This window comes from Puma concolor, chromosome B1 (genome assembly GCF_028749965.1).
Source record: "Puma concolor isolate L17-30 chromosome B1, mPumCon1.1.hap2, whole genome shotgun sequence".
Lineage (NCBI taxonomy): Eukaryota > Metazoa > Chordata > Mammalia > Carnivora > Felidae > Puma > Puma concolor.
In genome coordinates, this window is record NC_141670.1 from 82,992,127 (window position 1) to 83,011,407 (window position 19,281).

At 36.4% G+C, this 19,281-nt stretch overlaps 1 protein-coding gene across 1 annotated transcript in view; it reads right to left on the reverse strand.

Moving 5' to 3' along the window:
* Window positions 1-521: 521 nt before the first annotated feature.
* Window positions 522-19,281, reverse strand: part of HHIP (hedgehog interacting protein) — a 97,097-nt gene continuing 78,337 nt past the window's right edge. The window contains exons 12-13 of the mRNA XM_025921773.2: window positions 10,070-10,218; window positions 522-7,341 (exon numbers count right to left, since the gene is read on the reverse strand). Coding sequence (XP_025777558.1) covers window positions 7,148-7,341; window positions 10,070-10,218 — 343 coding nt within the window. The 3' untranslated portion in view covers window positions 522-7,147. The remainder of the gene's footprint in view (window positions 7,342-10,069; window positions 10,219-19,281) is intronic.

A 19,281-nucleotide genomic window follows, 5' to 3' on the forward strand; every position in this document is an offset into this window, starting at 1 on the left:
GATAGGGTTAATTGGAGGCAAATGGCAAGTTTTGGGGTATCTGCAATAATCTTTTCTCATGTCCCTCCCCTTCTATATACTTCTTCCTTTCAATTTGGGCACTCAGCACTCTCAACTGCTCTTTTACATTTTTCACTTATTAATTCTTACTGACTTAAAGGGATCAGATTTAAACTATTTACAACATAGAATAAATTTGAATCAACATAACCTCTTATAGCCATCTGATTATATATATACATATATATACATATATATGTATATACGTATATACATATATATACACATATATACACATATATACATATATATGCAATGAAACTGACCCTTAACATTGGCATATATTTTGGGGAATAAAATTTTAAAATTAGAACATGAAAAGTGACAACAGGAAAGCATATTTTAAAGAAGTAGTTTGTGTACAGAATATTTTAAAATAAGCATTTATATAACCATTCTGAATATTTAGGAAAAATTTTGAATACTAAAATAAAAAAGAATTTTAGAATAGCACATATACATCAGGTCATAAGATAAAGTTTAATACATTTGATCATGTTAAAGGACACAAAACACAGCCAATCTAACCAAATTTCAGGCATGCATTTACATAAATATATTAAATTAAGAAAAGAAATTGTACACTTAAACATCCTTTTCACCTAAAAATCATTAAATCCACAGATCAACAATAAAATCCAATTCTCTGCATTTACCACTTTAAGATACAATCGTTCTATTTTAAAGATAACACAAATACACTTGTTAGAATTTATATGCATTATACATATATTATATATTACATAGATAGTGTGTATACATATGTAGTGTTTGTACAGATAGATAAATATATATATACATGGGTGTGTGCACACGTACAGATACACACAGATGTACTTTAGGCCATCTGTACTATTATTGCTGGACTCTAAGTTGAGCTGAATTGGAGCTGCTTGGGTGTGACTGGTTATTGTCTTTTGCTTCAAACATGTTCATCATACCCACTGGGCTCACAATCCCCCATTGTAAACATCCTTGCCTTTTCTATAGCACATAATCATTCCAGACACTTCAATAAATATTTGTGGAGTTAATGAATGGAAAGGTAGCTGAATAATAGAGGATTGATCAAAGAGAACTGAATGTTTTAATAACTTGGTTAAATAAATCAGATTAAGTCAAATTTAGAGGGATTATCTGAGCCAATGACTTTGCCTATTACCCTTCAGAAGAACATTTATGCAAATCCCAACTAGTACCTATATTACCTCTGCTCCCTCAAACATGTACCTGCCTTTACCACTTGTTCTCACAGCTTTCCACGTCCTAACAGAAATTCAGGCAAGGATTCGTTACTTGTCAACAACCTAAAGGAAAATGAACAGCTAGAAGAACGAAAACACGTTAGAAGAATAAGAAAGCTAACTATTCTTTAAAACTGGACTAAATTAATCATAAAGATAAAGCCAGGGAAGACACAGGGGTTTTGTTTTGTTTTTTCAGATTTCTTTTATGCTTATTGATGATAATGATTTGATAATGTTTTCATTTTAATTAGATGGGTTTCTTTCAAATTAATATGTCCTAGGGAATCAAGCCATCCAAATTCCATACTACCTTCATATCATTTATCTTGTTACTATGTGGTTCTTGGTGAAATGCATGTCCAAAAATGTCCTGTGGATATGAGATACGGAGAGCACCTGATTCTCGTAAGGCTGTCAATTTAATTTCTCAATAATAGTATTATGAATAGAATGTATTAATAGTATTAGGTTCTACTATACATGTAATCTTAACTTATTCTAGGAAAAGTCATGTCTCAGATTTTAAGAATGGGGTAAAGAAACACCCAACATACATTCTGGGCATAGACTACACCAAACCTGATCACACATTGTTCATATGAATGGAAACTATTGGCTAGTCGTCAGTGCAAAGAGAAATGTACTGGAATTAGTTTCTAACTATGAAGACAAAGTTTATTACAAATTTATCCATTATGAATTTTACAGCACTGTTAATGTTCTGTTCTTTCAATCCTATGTGTTAAAATGTGTTTTTTTAACTTAACATATTACAGTCAATTGAGATAACCCACCAAACATTTGTTAATTTGCATGTATATATAAAATATACATATATTTTGATTTTAAGTAATATATAATTGACACATGCAAAAAAATATCCTTACTGAAACTAGATGTCTGACTGTGGTATACATGAGCAAATTCTAATAGGTTAGAATTCATGTTGAATTGATATCTTTTTTTTTTTTTTTTTGTGGTAAGTCAGTGTGTAATAAAAAAAAAGCATTAACAATTTTTAGACCTAAGGCTTTATGTGGATACCAGGAATCCATTATTTACTCTTTATTTTTTCAATCTGCTTATATATGACCTATACAAAAGAAAGCAAGGTAAATAATGGGCATCTCCTGGGTTCAGATTTAATTGGAGATTTTAAGAAAAGTGCTGAGCTGACAAATGAATACATCTCTTCCTAGCAGCTAGGGAGGGTACCACTATGATGGACAAGAAAATGGCACTCGTGATGTCTTGAATGCAGCTCACTGTCCTAAACACTTATTTTAAAGCAATTTTAAACCTTACGAGAAGATATTTAAGAGACAGAAGTGTTGAAGTTGGCTAGGATTAGTGTTTGGCAGATTTTAAGGTCATGGTTTTAGTATTTTTCATATCAAAATGCTTCTATTATTCAGTGTCCACCTTCTCTGACATCGTTAATTATTGGAGGTATGACTAATTTGTGTTAGAGTGATGAAGAGAAAGAACGTAAGATAGCAAACGTATTTCTTTAGGATATTCTGAAGAGGGCCTTTCTGAAAGTATTCACAATAATAGGCTCACTAACTTCCTAGCACGGATACAGATATATGTACATTTTCGGGGCATGGAACTTTGGTCTGATTTCTCCGCAAGTTCAAGTCTCAACCCAGAGGTGGGGAAAGGAGAGATTTGGAATAATCTTCAAAACAGACTCCATACAGATGGTCATGCCTGACTAGGAAATAGCTACTAACTTTTACTACTGTTAGCTCAAGCTCTTGACTGGGGTATTCTTTGTGTTTTCCTGTATCTATGATGGAACACAAGCCAAGCTGGAGCATCCAGGATTGTAGTCATTTATCCTTTTGGTTATTTTTTCGACAACTGTAATAGGTCGATCTAATATATTCATATTTGTCTACTGTTCTTCATGATAGAGTCTGAGCACATGTGACATTGGGAGAGGGTGTTTTTCAGGAAAACAAAGATCATAATGAGCAAAATCAATAGCTATCTACCCCAGGACATCTTCATTATGGGTGTACTACTGAAGACATGTCTGTTTAGTCAAAACTGATAGAAATGGAAGAGCAGGAAGAGGTTATAGGAAGAAGGATATATGGGGGGGGGAGGGAAGGTGAGAGAAGAGAGACAGAGAGACAGAGAGAGAGACAGAGATGGGGGTAGAGATAAATACTATAGGTAACATTCTGTAGAGACGCTCAGAAACTTTAACATATCAATCAGCCAACTACATCTGCCTAGGGTATACATATTTTTCCTCTTAAAAATTTGGTCTTGCTTTCTCTTTTCTGTTTCAAAGCTAAGAATGTTAGACTAATAATTAAGTTTAAGTTAATGTGTGCTTTGAAAGACCCTGGATGTAGCATCTAACCTCATATTTCATACCTGGTAGGCTTATTATACAGTTTATGATTCAGAGATTAAAAAATAATACCGAAAAGAAATATATTAAGGTTGTTAATACATTGGGCTGTAATTATTTTCAAAGAAATCAATAGAGAAGAGGCACCTGCTCTGAAGTATATAAATGAAAAAGAGAATGGTTTTCTATTCAGGTCGTGCGTCTATGTTGTATGTGTATGTTTCTCTGCTCTTTCTTTATGAGATAGTCCAATAATCTGAGAAAACTTCTGAGTATTCTTTGTGAAAGAGTAAGACCTATATTTTACAATAGCCACACCGAAACAAAACTCCAAGAAGAAAAGGTATAGATGGAACTTTTTATCATCGCACACCTTATTTTTTTTTAACTCTTCTTTTCTTTTCAGTTTAATGATGTGCCAATTCAGTTTTCTTCTCATTACCTTAAATAACTGGCCAGAAAGCAGGGTTCTATTAACCAGGACAAGAGTTTGGCCAAAGCCATGGTAGAAAGTTTTTTTTTTTTCCAACCCTTTATAACTTCCATAACAGCATTTCACATTAAATGGACACCCAAAGCTTAAGGTCCAGAATGGACAAAGGAGTAATAATATACATTTTTCTATTTATTTATTTTAGCTTTATCTCACACATCTACACTCATACCAAGGACATGATTTTTTGCATTCTGATTGTGTGCTTCCAGAACCAAGTAGACATTGCCATTCATAGGACAAAACAGTAACTTTTTCCCTAGCTCATATTTTAACCAATTCCTACCTGCCTATCATGGATCATTCAAGAGAATTCTCCAGTCACAGTTTAAAAATCTGACTGGAAAAAAGAAAGGTCAAAAGATTTTTTTGAAATGATCACTGAGTTTAAAATATGTCGCCATCAATTAGCCACCGCTATTTACGTCTCTCCCAAGAACAAAAAGAAATGGCTCCAACGACTTGACTTTCTTTGCTCGGGTTTAATATCCATGGATCTTGCTATCTTCGCTTTTAGAAGAGTTTAGCCTTTTATTCTAATGATTCACAATAGAAAAGGCAGTGACACCTGGGGTACATATGTTTTTCTAAGACATTTGAAACTCTTTCGCTTGGGAAAGGACTGTGTAAACGTTTGGGTCTGGTCAATTTAATATAGATATTTTTAAACAGTAGGACTAATGGCAATATAACACCTTTTCGTTTGGAAAGATTCTTTTGGAAGAGATGGAAAGATTAAGTGTGTAAGAAGAAACCCTGGATTTTTCAGATTTTGCTGAATATATAGCAGTATCCTTATTGTTTTCAGTGAAACTATGAACAGGAGAATGTGTAATAAAACTGCACAATTTGACAGATTTAGACAGCTGGCTCCCTCACCAGAAGTTCACATTTTGTTAATGTCACCCACGTTGAATAAGGGACGATTAGATGGTAAGGTCCATTTACAAAAATGGTTGTCAGGACATTTTTTTTTTTAATTGTAAAACTTTCTGTGATGGAATTCAGTAAAAGGGCTATGAAGAGAAAGCAAAGGAGACAAAAGACTGCTATTAACCTCCAGATGCGGGCTACTGCAGGTTCATTGCAAGATTTGTCACACTCTTGGGCCAATGAAGTGTTAGTGTGACTAGAAGGGACCACCCCTTTTCTGGGGTAAGAGGGCAATTTGGTCTCCATGCTCATTTAATCCTGAGACTTCTTTGAATAGACTGTCAATTGAATCTAAATTGTGCAAAATTATGCATGCACTTTTTAATGCAGGCTATTGTTCACTAAGCACTGAACCAAGATTTCTCAACCCATTTCCATTTGGCATGAGGTCACTTGAAACTTAAGCAATCATATATGGAAGACAAGAGCAGTGTACTTAACCAACCTTTCTACATAAATGCTCACTGTGCTTTAATTGCAAACCTCTCACTTTAAAACAATAGAGAAATACTAGTTACCCGATTTTATTCTTTTTAATTGAGGTTCATATTCCCAAAGGTAAGGAGTGGGTTTGGACAGTCAGCCTGTGCTCATATTCTATACTAGTCTACAATTTAGATTCTGGAAGAACAGATGTTTACAGAAGGACAACCCATAGCGGGTGTGTGCACGTCACGATAGATGCTTTCTCAGTAGTGCAAAGAGGCCTTATGATTTTGTTACAATCCAAATGTGGAGAGCTGGCCTCAAAAACCAGTAAGAAAAATGTCTATCAGACTTTTTGCAGTTTTAAATTAGATCATGGCATTTCTTTAAAAACCTGAACAGAACATTTATAGAAATTTATTCATACATTAACCAAAGAGGATTTTCACTGAGGTCTTAAAAGGAACATATACATTAAAACTCATATTTGGCAAGAATTAGTATTTTAAGCTTACATAGCCAAGATTTGTTAGAAACGAGTGAGCTCTTCTCCAGTGAGTTTCATTCAGTGTGAAATCTGCAACGTTCTAATCACATATACTCTGACAGTCTTGCTATGGTGAAAAGCACTTTACATATGTTTAATGCTGGAATTTTATAAGGATTGGCTGTTTTCTTGCTTTTTCATCCGTCGTTAATGATTACATGTTGGCACAGGGGCACATTGCTAGATTAGATCCACAGCACATTAAAGACTGTTTGCTTTCTCACTCCCCTTCTTTCCAATTAAGTTGGTGAAAAATGTAACTTTAGTATTTTACAGGACAGGGCAAAGATGTTTCATCTAGGTGATGTCTATATTATAAAAATAAAATAAAAAATATAAATAGGTAACACAAACCCAGTGCCTATTGTTAGATACAATATATAATAAAAGCAGACCTTTTAGGAAGATTGATTTCAGAATATGCCGTTATGATTTAATTATAAAACGCTTGAAAACAATCTTGAGATTAAACTAGAGTAACCGGATTTCTCTGCCAATAAGAAGGTAAGTGGGTAACATTCTGTAATTGGATACATTGATACAAATGAAGATTACAATTTTATATCGTCGCCCATTAAAAATTCATCAGGGAGTTCTGAAACATTCTCTCACATTATAATCCTTTAATATAAAAATATTGCCTTTTTTATTAGATCCATCAGATTGCACAGTAATGTTTCAAAACTCCATTAAAGTTGACTTTAGCTATTACAGACAGAAAATTCCTGGGAAGTCAGATAATCTCTTTTGGTGACATAAAAATTCCGTTATCAATTTACAATGGAACTTCTGTGTAAATTACCCCACACAAGGAAATATATATATTTAAAACCCATCTGTTATGCAACCACGCGTATAGAGGTTGTGAGTGTGTGTGTGTGTGTGTATGTGCATATGTGAACAAACGTGCCAACATACACACACAGGATCTGCACATTTCTGGAAATTATTTTTAAATTAATAAAAGAAAATGAAATCACAGGAAGTGTGTAGCAGGAGAACAGTCTTTCTTTTTAATGACAGGATAAAAAATAAATGCCCATTGGAAAGGAAGATTCAAACAGTCCCAGAAACTATACAATGTAACTTGTTAGATCCAGCAAATAAGATGTCATGTCAATGATCTGATCAAGAATACCTGCCCTGGTCACTCTGCGGATGTTTCTGTCCACTTGTTCACACTGAGGACCAAGATAGCCTTTTTTACAGAGGCACTTGTTCGGTCGCACACAGACACCTCCATGACGACACGCTGGCTCACATTTTGCTGGCAGGAAAAGAAAAAGCAACAAAATCACACTCTCATTCTGCATGTCAGAAACAGCATCGAGTAACGAGGCCAACAAATATCTGATGAGTAAGGGAAAGGAGGGGAAGAAGGAGGTAGCCAGTCAAACAGTGATCCAAAAGATAGTAAATAACAAGAAGGAAAGAAGGTTTCCAGTCCAGACCCACAGTTATGTGGGAGCCAGGACTCAGTAGAGAATGGGAGACATTTCCAGGGAAGCGGAGATCACGGGAAACCATTTCAAGCCCTTGCAGAACTGACTCTATTTAAAACGAGGATTTTAGTTCTTCAAATATGTCTGCTCCATGAGGGCATTTCCAACAGAGGGCCTTCCAAGTAACTCCATGTTCCCATTTCTCCAGGGCAGGGCCTTAATGTGGGAAGGGCCTGGCCTGAGAGGGAGACGCGGCAGCTTCAGCATCTCCAGGGCAACATACAGGAAGGGTCAGTTCTCAGTTTTGGTCAGATGGAACAGCTCCCTTAGATTCCTCCTGCCTTTAGCTCCGAGGGGGTGCACAGCATCACTTCATCTCTGATTACACTTTGTGGCCCCTTCTGGGGCAGTGCAGCGGGCCAATCCTTTTCAGGGTGGCTCTCCACACAGAATCTCTTCATAAAAGGATTTTTACCACCACAATATAGGTGGGAAATGTAAAGATTTACTGCTAAAATGAGATGGAGAGATAAAATTGGTTTTAGAAGTTGTCTTTTACTGATGGGATAAATGTGGGCTGTGCAGCCACCGAAGACAGAAACAAATTCCTTGAACACGTGTCTTCATACTTTCAAGGGACAGGGTTATTTTAACCTTTTCAAATGCATTAATCAAAACCCAGGGGTCTGTGGTTGACAAATGGAAAAGAAACAACAAGAGAATAATGAGATGATTTTCTTTTTTACATTTGTGGTTGATGAACTATGTTAGTATATGAATAAAGTTCTTGCTTAGGTCAAAAATATCATGAATAGATTACTTTTATAAAATGGTTCTGATCTTATATATTCAAACTATTTAAACTGATAAGTGGAAAGACTAAAGTACTTTACTGAAATAAAACTTCATGTTATCTCAAAGAATGTCAATTTTCATTTACATCACTTATTATTATCATTATTTATAATGGTATGTATAATGCACCTATATTTAAAATAATTTGTTTACCCTCAGTTTAAACATACTGTTGCTAGAAGGCACTCAATAAATATTTGTTATCTGATAACTTGAGGTGACTTACGAGGTCAGGCAAAATCCAAAGTAAGGAATAAAACAGAATGGACACTATATAAAAGAAGCAGAGAGAATAGGTATTGTCAGGCATTAAAGGGGGCAGAATGAAGATACATTATCAGGAATTAGAATATCTGTGCATTTGAACACTGATCCTCATTTTTTGTCAACTAAGGAAAAAGAAGACAGAATGGGTAAATAAAATGTAAGCAGCTATTTTAACTAATGTAATTACCTAATTTCTGTAGACTTTTAATTATAACTCTCTCCTAGATATATAACCATGGTATTAATCAACCAGGTAGTGTTATTAGTGCTGAATCAATTTAAACTTAAATTGTACACTGCGTATGTGACTGTAAATGTGGCCTACGTTTTGTTAGACAATATATAGAGAAGTTACGGTTGAAATTTTTGGAACAAATATGTTTTTCAAATAAAGAAAAAATAACATTTACACATTAACTATAATATTAAGTATGAATTTGTAACACATTTTCATTGGCAAGAGAGGCTTTAAGATTTGAAATATTTGTAAGTAATATGTATATGCTGGTTGTTGAAAACGCATTAAAAATGCATTTGTCCTTATGGAAATCTCCTCCAGTTTTACTGGGAAGTAATTGACATGTCTCACTGTAAAAGTTTCAGGTATACAGCAGGATGGCTTGGTTTACATATATTGCAAAATGATTTCCCACAATAGATTCAGCTAACATCCATCATCACATATAGATAACATAAAAAGAAAAAAAAATTCTCCCGAAAATGGATTTTCACCACATACATCCTAGACGCTAGGTATCTGAATCTATCTAATTTTCTTCACACCAAGTAGAATTTAAACATCATTGCATGTAATTGAGGAAATCCCTGGTTAAAGGATAGGGTAACCGTGGAATAAATCTCTTCTGCTGTCTCTGAGCAGCTGCATACCTAGTTGATGGTTCACAAGGGAGTGGCAAAAAGAATTAAAAAATCTCATAATGTGCCCCTAGATAATTGCGTTTTCTCCTTTTTATTTAATAACACCCACTGAAAAACCCTGTTTTTAGTGCACTGTAGCAAGAAGGCAGGCAGTAAAGTTAGGGAGGGCATTTATGGGGTGTCTGGAAAATGCTGGCACTTGGAGAGGGGCTTTGCAAACACTAGGTCATTGGCTGGTGTGAAATCTCAAACCTGGGACTGAGAGCCTGTACAGATGATCTAGTTGTGCTGTTTTCATTTTTCACCATTTGAAAGGACTCAGTTATTTCAGAGTCTTTTACATTTATGATTAACTTATATATGTGAATTGTTTACATTAAGAGAATGGGAAAGATTTCATTTGCAAGTTCAGAAACAGACTGAGCATTCACATTATAAACGGCTAAATTCTGAGCCGTAGATAATTCTAGAAGACATAGCTGATGGTAAGTTCTTGAGTTCCTAAGGACTGCCCCGTGCCCAGCCTTTCCTGGGCACAACAGATATACTGACCAATTCTGCAGAAGTGCCCTTCCCATCCTGGGGTGCAGCAACACTTGCCCGTAGGGGTACAGTAGCCGTTCCGACAGAGCCGGGAGCATTCCGAAGTCAATGTCTGTGCAGGCTGTACCGTGGCTCTGCACTCCTCGGGCATCAGAGGTCTGTGTCAAAAGACAATGGATCAAAGTGTATTTGGGCTGAAAACCAGTATCAGGATGAAATCCCGCGAATTTGTAGCTTGCAAAGCATTTCTTTTTCTTTCTTTTAAGTGGGTCAGAAAGATGGACAACTTTTCTGAGAATACAAAATACATGCCAATGAAGAAACAACCTAACCAGTTCTGGACCAGAGAACATCATAATGAACATTACAAGAAATTTTGTCATGATGGGGCGCCTGGGTGGCGCAGTCGGTTAAGCGTCCGACTTCAGCCAGGTCACGATCTCGCGGTCCGGGAGTTCCAGCCCCGCGTCGGGCTCTGTGCTGACAGCTCAGAGCCTGGAGCCTGTTTCCGATTCTGTGTCTCCCTCTCTCTCTGACCCTCCCCCGTTCATGCTTTGTCTCTCTCTGTCCCAAAAATAAATAAACGTTGAAAAAAAAAATTAAAAAAAAAAAAAAAAGAAATTTTGTCATGATCAAAATTCACTGATTAAAAATATAATTATATTGTATTGGTGTTTTCTATTTGGTAGCTAAACATTTCTAGCGATTAAAATTCTTAAAATAAAGACACATAGTTTAAAACTCCCCCCCCCCCCTCCGGTTTACAAAAATGTTTAGGAATAATATCTGAGATAGGTTTCACTTGTTATTGGCATATTTGGCAATATCACAGGGGTGAAGGCATTCATCTAAATGGCCACTTGCAGCCCAAAAAAGCTTGGGAATCATTTTTTGTTTAATTTACATTTCTCTTGAAATACCTTTCTCAGACTGATTTTTCTCGAAGGGATATCGTGTGTGTGTGTGTGTGTACGACTGACTCAAATTTTCAACCCTTTATGCAAAAAATAAACCATATATATATAGATAGATAGATATAGATATATAGATATATAGATACATTTTCAGATCTTTTATTTTGTCCTGCTCTGAAGAAAAATAATGCTATTAGCAGCAAACAGAAACATCGTATCTGCTAAGTAAAAAGTCACAGACTTTGTTTTAATTGCTCTACAACTGCCATCACTTAGAGATGCCTTCAAAAGAAGATGTCTGTGGTTCTTACTGGTTCTGAAATAAGAGGCTGTCATTCAAGTCGGGCTAGAAGCATGGTCACAAGTGCTCATCACCTAATGTAGGAGAAACAGTGCACAGTGGGATTCCTCTATCAGTCACTGTTGCCTGGGTCACAGTGTGGGGAGCAAGTGCGTTCCAAAAGTTCAGGAATGTAAACAAACACTCAGCACTACTCAGATCACCACCATTAGGATGGCCAAAGCAGTTGGACTCCTTAAGGACCATAACAAAGAAGGTGATAATTATAGGTCAAAGCCACCAGAAGAAGTAAATGATAAAGCCTTCTAAGAGAAGCACATAATTAGGCCCTGTTGACTCCTTTTTCTTGAGACAGGTGATCTTGTTCTGTCCCTCTGGCAGTGAAAATACTTTGGGGCCTGACCTCCGGCTGTGTCTACAATGACTCAAACCATATTCAAAATACATAGTGGCATCTTTCGCTTCTCTCTCCAATAAAAGTCCCACTCTATGTTGAAAGTACTGAGTTTTGCAACTAATGTGACAATTCAGAAAGCTCCCTTAACCTCTTATTTAAATCTAGAAATGTCAATTTATGTGAAAGGTCCTCAAGGCATTCCATGAGCTGGGCCTATTATCAGTCCGACAACGTGAATAATTTCCATGTGTTCCCCAAGGAAGGGAGTCTTTCTGGGAGAGAGGGCAAGGTGCGATGAGGTGGAGAAAAAATGAAATGGTTATGCCAAGGGAAGTGGGGGCATTACTTTCACCTTCCTGTTTTGTTGTTGAATACCCCAAGTCGGATCTATTTCTTTCTCAATAAAATTCTTGGGGCAGGTGGGTGGCTCAGTCAGTTAAGCATCAGACTCTTGATTGCGGCTCAGGTCATGATCTCACGGGTTTATGACACTGAGCCCCAAGTCAGGCTCTGTGCTGAAAGCAAGAAGCCTGCTTGGGGTTCTCTCTCTTCTTCTCTCTGTCCCTCCTTCTCTCTCAAAATAAATAAATAAACTTTAAAATAAAACTCTTACTTTGTGAAACAATGGTGGCATTTTCGATCACTAGAAGAGCTGTTTTTCAACAGCCATGAAGTTCTTCTGAGTCACAGGCATTCAATAAACAGGTATTGTTCAAATTTTACTGGTAACCGAATTCTGTTTATCTAATTTCTACTGATTACTCACTCATTCACCCTCTTTCTGACTCATTCAAGAAAAAAAGACTCAGAAGTAGGGTATGTCAGGGACACCTGGGTGGCTCAGTTGGTTGAGTGTCTGACTTCAGTTCAGATCATGATCTCACAATTCTTGAGTTCAAGCCCATGCCAGCACAGAGCCCACTTTGGATCCTCTGTCTCCCTCTCTCTCTCTGCCCGTCCCCCACTCATGTGCGCACACGCGCTCTCTCTCACTCTCTGTCTGTCTCTCAAAAATAAATATTAAAAAAGTAGAGTGTGTCAAAAATATATCACACATTATATATGATGCAAAATATGCAGGCATGTAGCTCCTACACTCCTTGACAATATGGTTTATGTCTGAGCAGATGAATTTAAAGAGGAAGAAAGAGGACACTGGGGTGGCTGGGTGGCTCAGTCAGCTAAGCATCCAACTATGGCTCAGGTCATGATCTCGAGGTTCATGAGTTTGAGCCTTGTGGGGGACTCTCTGTTGTCAGCACAGAGCCTGCTTCGGATCCTCTGTCTCCCTCTCTCTCTCTGCCCTTCCTTGCTCTCTCTCTCTCTCATAAATACACGTTAAAAAAAATAAAGAGAAGAGGACACCATTTACATCAAGAATATAAGTGACCAGTTAAACAACAGCCGCCAGAAGATGTTGCCCATTTCAGTCAAAGTGTTAAGCACTGATTCTGTGTATACTGGGAAGAGGAATGAGGATGTGACAAAGGAGGACTGGGAATGAAACACAATTCTTCAGGGCAGAGCATCCGCTTACTGTTTCCCTGCTGATCCTCCAATTAGATGCTTTGACTATTTTTCACCATTCAAATATGTGGAAACTCAGATAGGTAGGGGGATTCTAAGTTGGTTTTTGCCAAAGATTTAGTAAATGCTTATCTTTCTGTGGATGTAATTATTTCATACGTGGGCTTGTTTGCTTTAGCTAATCTGAGACTAAGGCTGTCATATATAAACATGATTCCCTTAAGTTTTTATTTAAATATCTAGGAAAATAATCTTTTTTTTTCTTTTATGAAGTGGCCAACTAACATTCCTCACTTAGCATGTTAAATAAATGCTCTCTCTCTCTTTAAATTGTTATTCTGTTGGGGATCTTTTAATTGAAAATTTACATGATGGATAGCCTATCTCTTATAGAACTTGACTTAATGAATGGGTTCTCCTATCTCCTTTTCCATCCCCATTGAAATGAAAGCTTTCTGAATGCAAAAGTGACATATTCAACCCTCTTCAACACCAGTCACTCCCTCAGACAAGACTGTGCTCTTCATGGGGATAAGACATAAATAAAACTGGGTTACAGTCCTCATGGAGACACCAAGGGGAAGAGAGACATTCAAACAAGTATACAAGTATACACACAAGTATACAAGTATAATGCAGTGTGACCTTTGTTATGTTATAGGTGCATATAAAGCCACACAGGAACACAGACAAGGAAGCAATTAGTTTAGGATTGAGGGATGTTTTAGAAAGATGATATTCAAGCCACCAAAGTATGTTATCTCCTTCAACTACTTATATAGTTATAAGTATATAACTTATATAAGTATATAAGTATATAACTTCAACTAGTTATATAGGAAAACACTACAGAGGCATTCAATAAGTGTTTATTGAATGCATATAGTAGAAATTTTCTCAAATGCTTTTTCTGGAATATAAATTCCATGAAGACAAATGTTTCCCTCTCTTCTTTTTGTCTCTCCAGGATCTAGAGAAATGTAAAGCACATGGAAGATTCTTAAAAATCTGTTGAATGAATGAACAAATAAGAATATGGAATTTTAAGAGAGTGTTTATTTTCTGTGCTACTGAGTAAAGACATTAGGAATATATGGGCTATTTAGGGGAGGGGTATCATTTAAATCTGTTATACTTTTATATCATAAGCTTAAAACTAAGAAACACTTGCTATATTTCTCTGCATTGCCTAAATTAACTCAAATCTTACAAAATTTTTCTAAGGCATGGTTACATTCATTTTAAAAGAAACATTTTTACACTAATTATAATCATAGTAAATAAACAACAGACCATAAAGTAAGCATGACATAAAGAAATATGATTGCTTATTTCCTCCAGCTGGGAATTAAGCCAATGTATTAAAATTCATTTTTCTGGTTATGTATCTGGTAAAGTGTGACAGAGAGTTTTGGTCATCCCAATCATCCCCTCCACTCACTCTTTGTTCTACTAACATTTCTTTTTTCCATTGAAAAGAATAGGGTTCCTTTACATGGAATGAAGAGAAAACAAAAGGAATAAAACAAGTAAATTTGAATTTTGTTATTCACCTTGAAATAGACTATCATATGTTTACATGAATACTACATATACCCAACTAGATGGCATCTAAACAAAATTCTAGAGTACATAGCTGTGATAGATTGCTTCATTTTTCATTCTTATTCTTACTGGACTGGAAACTTGGGTGTTTTAATGTAGGTGTACTAAGAATTGCTTAAATAGTTTTGTTCTTCTTTTAAACAATTACTTTTTGGGGCACCTGGGTGGCGCAGTCAGTTAAGCGTCCGACTTCAGCCAGGTCACGATCTTGCGGTCCGTGAGTTCGAGCCCCGCGTCAGGCTCTGGGCTGATGGCTTGGAGCCTGGAGCCTGTTTCCGATTCTGTGTCTCCCTCTCTCTGCCCCTCCCCCGTTCATGCTCTGTCTCTGTCTGTCCCATAAATAAATAAAAACGTTGAAAAAAAAATTTAAAAAAAACAAAAAAACAAAAAAAAAAACAATTACTTTTTTTAACTTGTGGATCTTTACCTCTAGTGAATGAAGTCCAAGGTAGCTTTCAAAGTAGAAAACTTACCCAAAAGGATGTTTAGGTTTGTGATAAAGAATACATCAAACCCATTTGTTGATAGTTATCTCTATAGTCTTCAAACTTAGTTTAAATCAGAAAAACCCACTTTATAATCTTTTTACACTTGACAATGAAACAGTAGGGCTAGTGCCAGAAAACTTCCCCAAATTCTTTAATGCATAAAGCATTGTTTCTGGAAAAACAATGGAAAAAAAAAGAGAGAGAGAGAGAATGGCTCTGAACTTATGTACATTACATATCCTATTACAATTTTTTATTTGTACTGTATATTTCTAGAATTCCAACTTAGGATGGATAAAGCCAATGTTCCCCCACCCCCACCCCCAAGATATTGCTTTGGATTACTACATTTTCTATTCTGAATTTTCTTAGAAACCTACTTTGTTTGGTAGTATCATAAAGATTTAGATACTTTCCTGAAATAAAGGAAGAAGTTGAGAAGCATAAGTGATTTGTAACATAATCACATGTGATGACTTTTTGTGAGTAGCTAACAGTGAATGTCTCTAGGTAGTGAGATTATAGATGGTTTTAGTTTTATGATATTTAATTTAATCAATCAACCAATCAATCAATAAATAAGAAGTCCTCTGTGTATCTGTATGGAAGCACAACGATAAATCCTATCTGAGCAGGCCTGTTCTTCAGATTGAATATGTCAGAAATCTGTCTATTGTGTTTTTTACAAAAAGTAAGGGGACTCATTCCGAAACTTTTGTTAGCAGCCCAGATTTTAAATTCATGTTAGTGTAAAACAAGGTACATAAAATCATGAGTAATACTTATTTATAAAATCCTGACTCATTAGAGGTTTCAGAAGAAGTAATAATTCTATAGCTTCTCTTAGTTAACAGTCTGCTTAAGGGGGCAAGGTGATGTAAGAACTGTCTTATTCTTTTATCCACATTCACACTGGGACACATGGAAAAATGTTCCTTTGCAACTGTAACCTTCGCAAAACTATTTTTCTTCCATGCTTTTTCCTATTCTCATGGGAAAGGAAAAACTGATAAATCTAAGTTCTTACGACTCATAGCATGGTTCCAGACCAGAAGAACCAACGTCACCTTGGAGTTTGTTAGAAATACAGAATCTCAGGCCCCTCCCCAGACTTACTGATTCTACACTATAGCCAGCGTGTCAGGTGATACACATGCATATTCAAGTTTGAGAAGCACTGTTCTCACTTAGGGCCATTTCCTAGCCAGTAGCAATTAATGTGGCCATGAATTAGTGTGGCCAGGAGCTTCTAAGTAAAGAATGCTTTGAAATTGTATGACTGGAGGGAGTCTTTGCCACTGCACAGGAAGGCAGTCTTTGGATGCCACCATGGATTCTATGGTTTAATGGGTTTCCTCACTGTAAGCATTTTGATACACAGCGATAATCCATAATCATGCATCATCTCTAAGACCAATATTCAGCACTTTTAGCTAAGAAAAGCCAAGGGAATGGAAACTTCTCATAATGGGATAGATTTTACTGTTTCCCATCTGTGTAACTTGGGCACAGGCATAAGCACTAACTTAGTAGAACTGTTATCATCTTTCACATACACATTTTAGTGCTTTTCTCGAAGGTCAATATATAAATTGATTTTTTTTTTGAAGTCTGGATAATTTTTAGTCTGGATGTTCACTAAATTCTTCTTGCTCGTGTTCACATTTCTCTTTTCAGTGTCAATTTATCCACAAGGAGTAGAATTTTGTATTCCACTGGATCTATAGCATGTTTGGGGACTACACAGAGCCATTTTGTGGCAACTAGTAAGACAATACATTATACAAATTCAATTTGACTGTAAGGAATCTTATACATTCATAATACAATCATATTCCAGGTAAAAACATAGCCATGCAATAATGGTCTCACTGGGACTTCACAGAAGTGTAGATGGCTGAATACATTTCCTAACAGTATTTTTCAAGTACTATTTGACGTATCATTAAGGAATGCTGTCCTTGACATTATATTACATGGAGGCTGCAGAAATATCTTTTTATACATGTCTTGAGCAACCTTGATATTGGAGTAAAGGGAAAGATAATTTAAATTCAAGAATAGCTCTGGGGGCACCTGGGTGGCTCAGTTGGTTAAGCATCTGACTCTTGGTATTGGCTCAGGTCATGATCTCGCAGTTTGTGAGATGGAGCTCTGCACTAACAGTATGGAGGCTGCTTGGGATTCTCTTTCTCAAGCCTCTCTGCCCCTCCCACCCCCAAATAAATAAATAAATAAACATGAAAAAGAAAGAGAATAGCTTTGAACTTATGTACATTACATATCCTATTACAATTTTTAATTTGTACTGTATATTTCTAGAATTCCAATTTAGGATGGATAAAGCCATTTTTTTTTCCCTAGACATTGCTTTGAATTGCTACTACATTTCTCTGTTCTGAAATGTGCTGAAAAAATGGGGCTGGGCCTTGGCCTTTTTCTCTGAGACTAACGTTGTCTTCATTTCGAGGTCTTGCAATTTAAACGCTGAGCATATGCTCACTCAGAAGTCATGCTGACTGGCTTTAATACCTGGGCAGTTTGGGATTGAGTGAGCACTAAATTCTAAAGGGGCAAAGGCAGTGATGATTTGGTGAAGGGAGCCACAGGTTTAGCTGCCTTGGGCTAGTAAGATTATGAGAACTTCCACAAATATCACTAAATTCTGTTCTATGGTTAAAGATGCAACCATAATAAAACCAAATAATGAAGCCACTTACACTTTTCAGTAATTTCCTATTCAACTTTATCCTCATGAGGCAAGGCAAGTCCTGTTATTCCCCAAATTACAGGCACAGTACATGTATAAAGAGATTAAATGGCTTTCACACAACTAGTTACACGTAGTCTGGAACTATCTCCTAGCGTAGTGTTCTTTCCATTCAACTGGTCCTCTTTAGGAAAAAGGGAGCAAAGTACCCATATTTTAGCCCCTATTAATCTCACCATCCAAATACCACCACCACAATACACAAGTATCTACGAGGGTATATGGGTCTCCTTCATTCAACCTCTCAGATTAACTCAATGTATATATATTTCCATGGAAAAATTGGGAAATGAAAAGTTATGTATTTCCTCAAAGGGAAAACCTAGGAGAAATAATTAATGAAACTAGATGATAATGTCATCTTTTACCGAAAAAAAAAAAAAGTCCAATTTTCTTAAACTGCCTACAATGTCTATTGCATTATGTTTTCAATGTCCTAAATTCAGAAACAGGTCTACCCCAATTATCAGCGGTGAATACAGAAAAATAGGCATTTCCACTTTAATTCAACGTACACATTCCTGAAAAATCTTCTATGGTACAAAACTGCATACTAAAAATAATAGGGTTTATGTGAAGAATAGGGTTGGGGGAGATCCGTCAAGATCTGTGCAACTTTGTAACTACAGCACTAAAAAAACAAAACCTGGAACCTTTGGGAGAGCGCTGGGACAGCTGGAGGCGGCCTCAGCTGAGATTAGGGACACACAAAAACAAAATGGTGGTGAGCTCCTGGGAAGTGCAACCTGCATGGAGCAGGGGCTGTAGGAAGCATCTCTGGGGAGGAACACCCATGCAGGCACTTATTTTTCATTTTACCTCTGAGCTGAGAAGCCTCCTCTGCCTTTGCAATAGCCTGCCTGAGGGTTTGTTCTTTTTCTTCTAATAATGGCCCAACTTGCTTGAAAAGCTACATAATTTCCATGTTATATGGTCATTGTTCTCTTTTATCTGAGAGTTAGTGTTAAAGAAAATCACAGTGTAGCAGAACAGACTGGGCCAAGGAGCCAAATCATGGTGAATCTTACCCATCTCAGTATCCATAGCTTTCTGGACTATTAATACTGTAAGTTACAGTGTACAATGTTCTTGCATAATTTTTTTTGTCCCAAAGTGTTATTTATCTCAGATAATATTATTTATGTTTTTGATAATGTCTGTGATCCCAGTTTAAGGTAAAAATTAGCTCCTTAGAGGTTGGGACTAAATTCTCATTTAT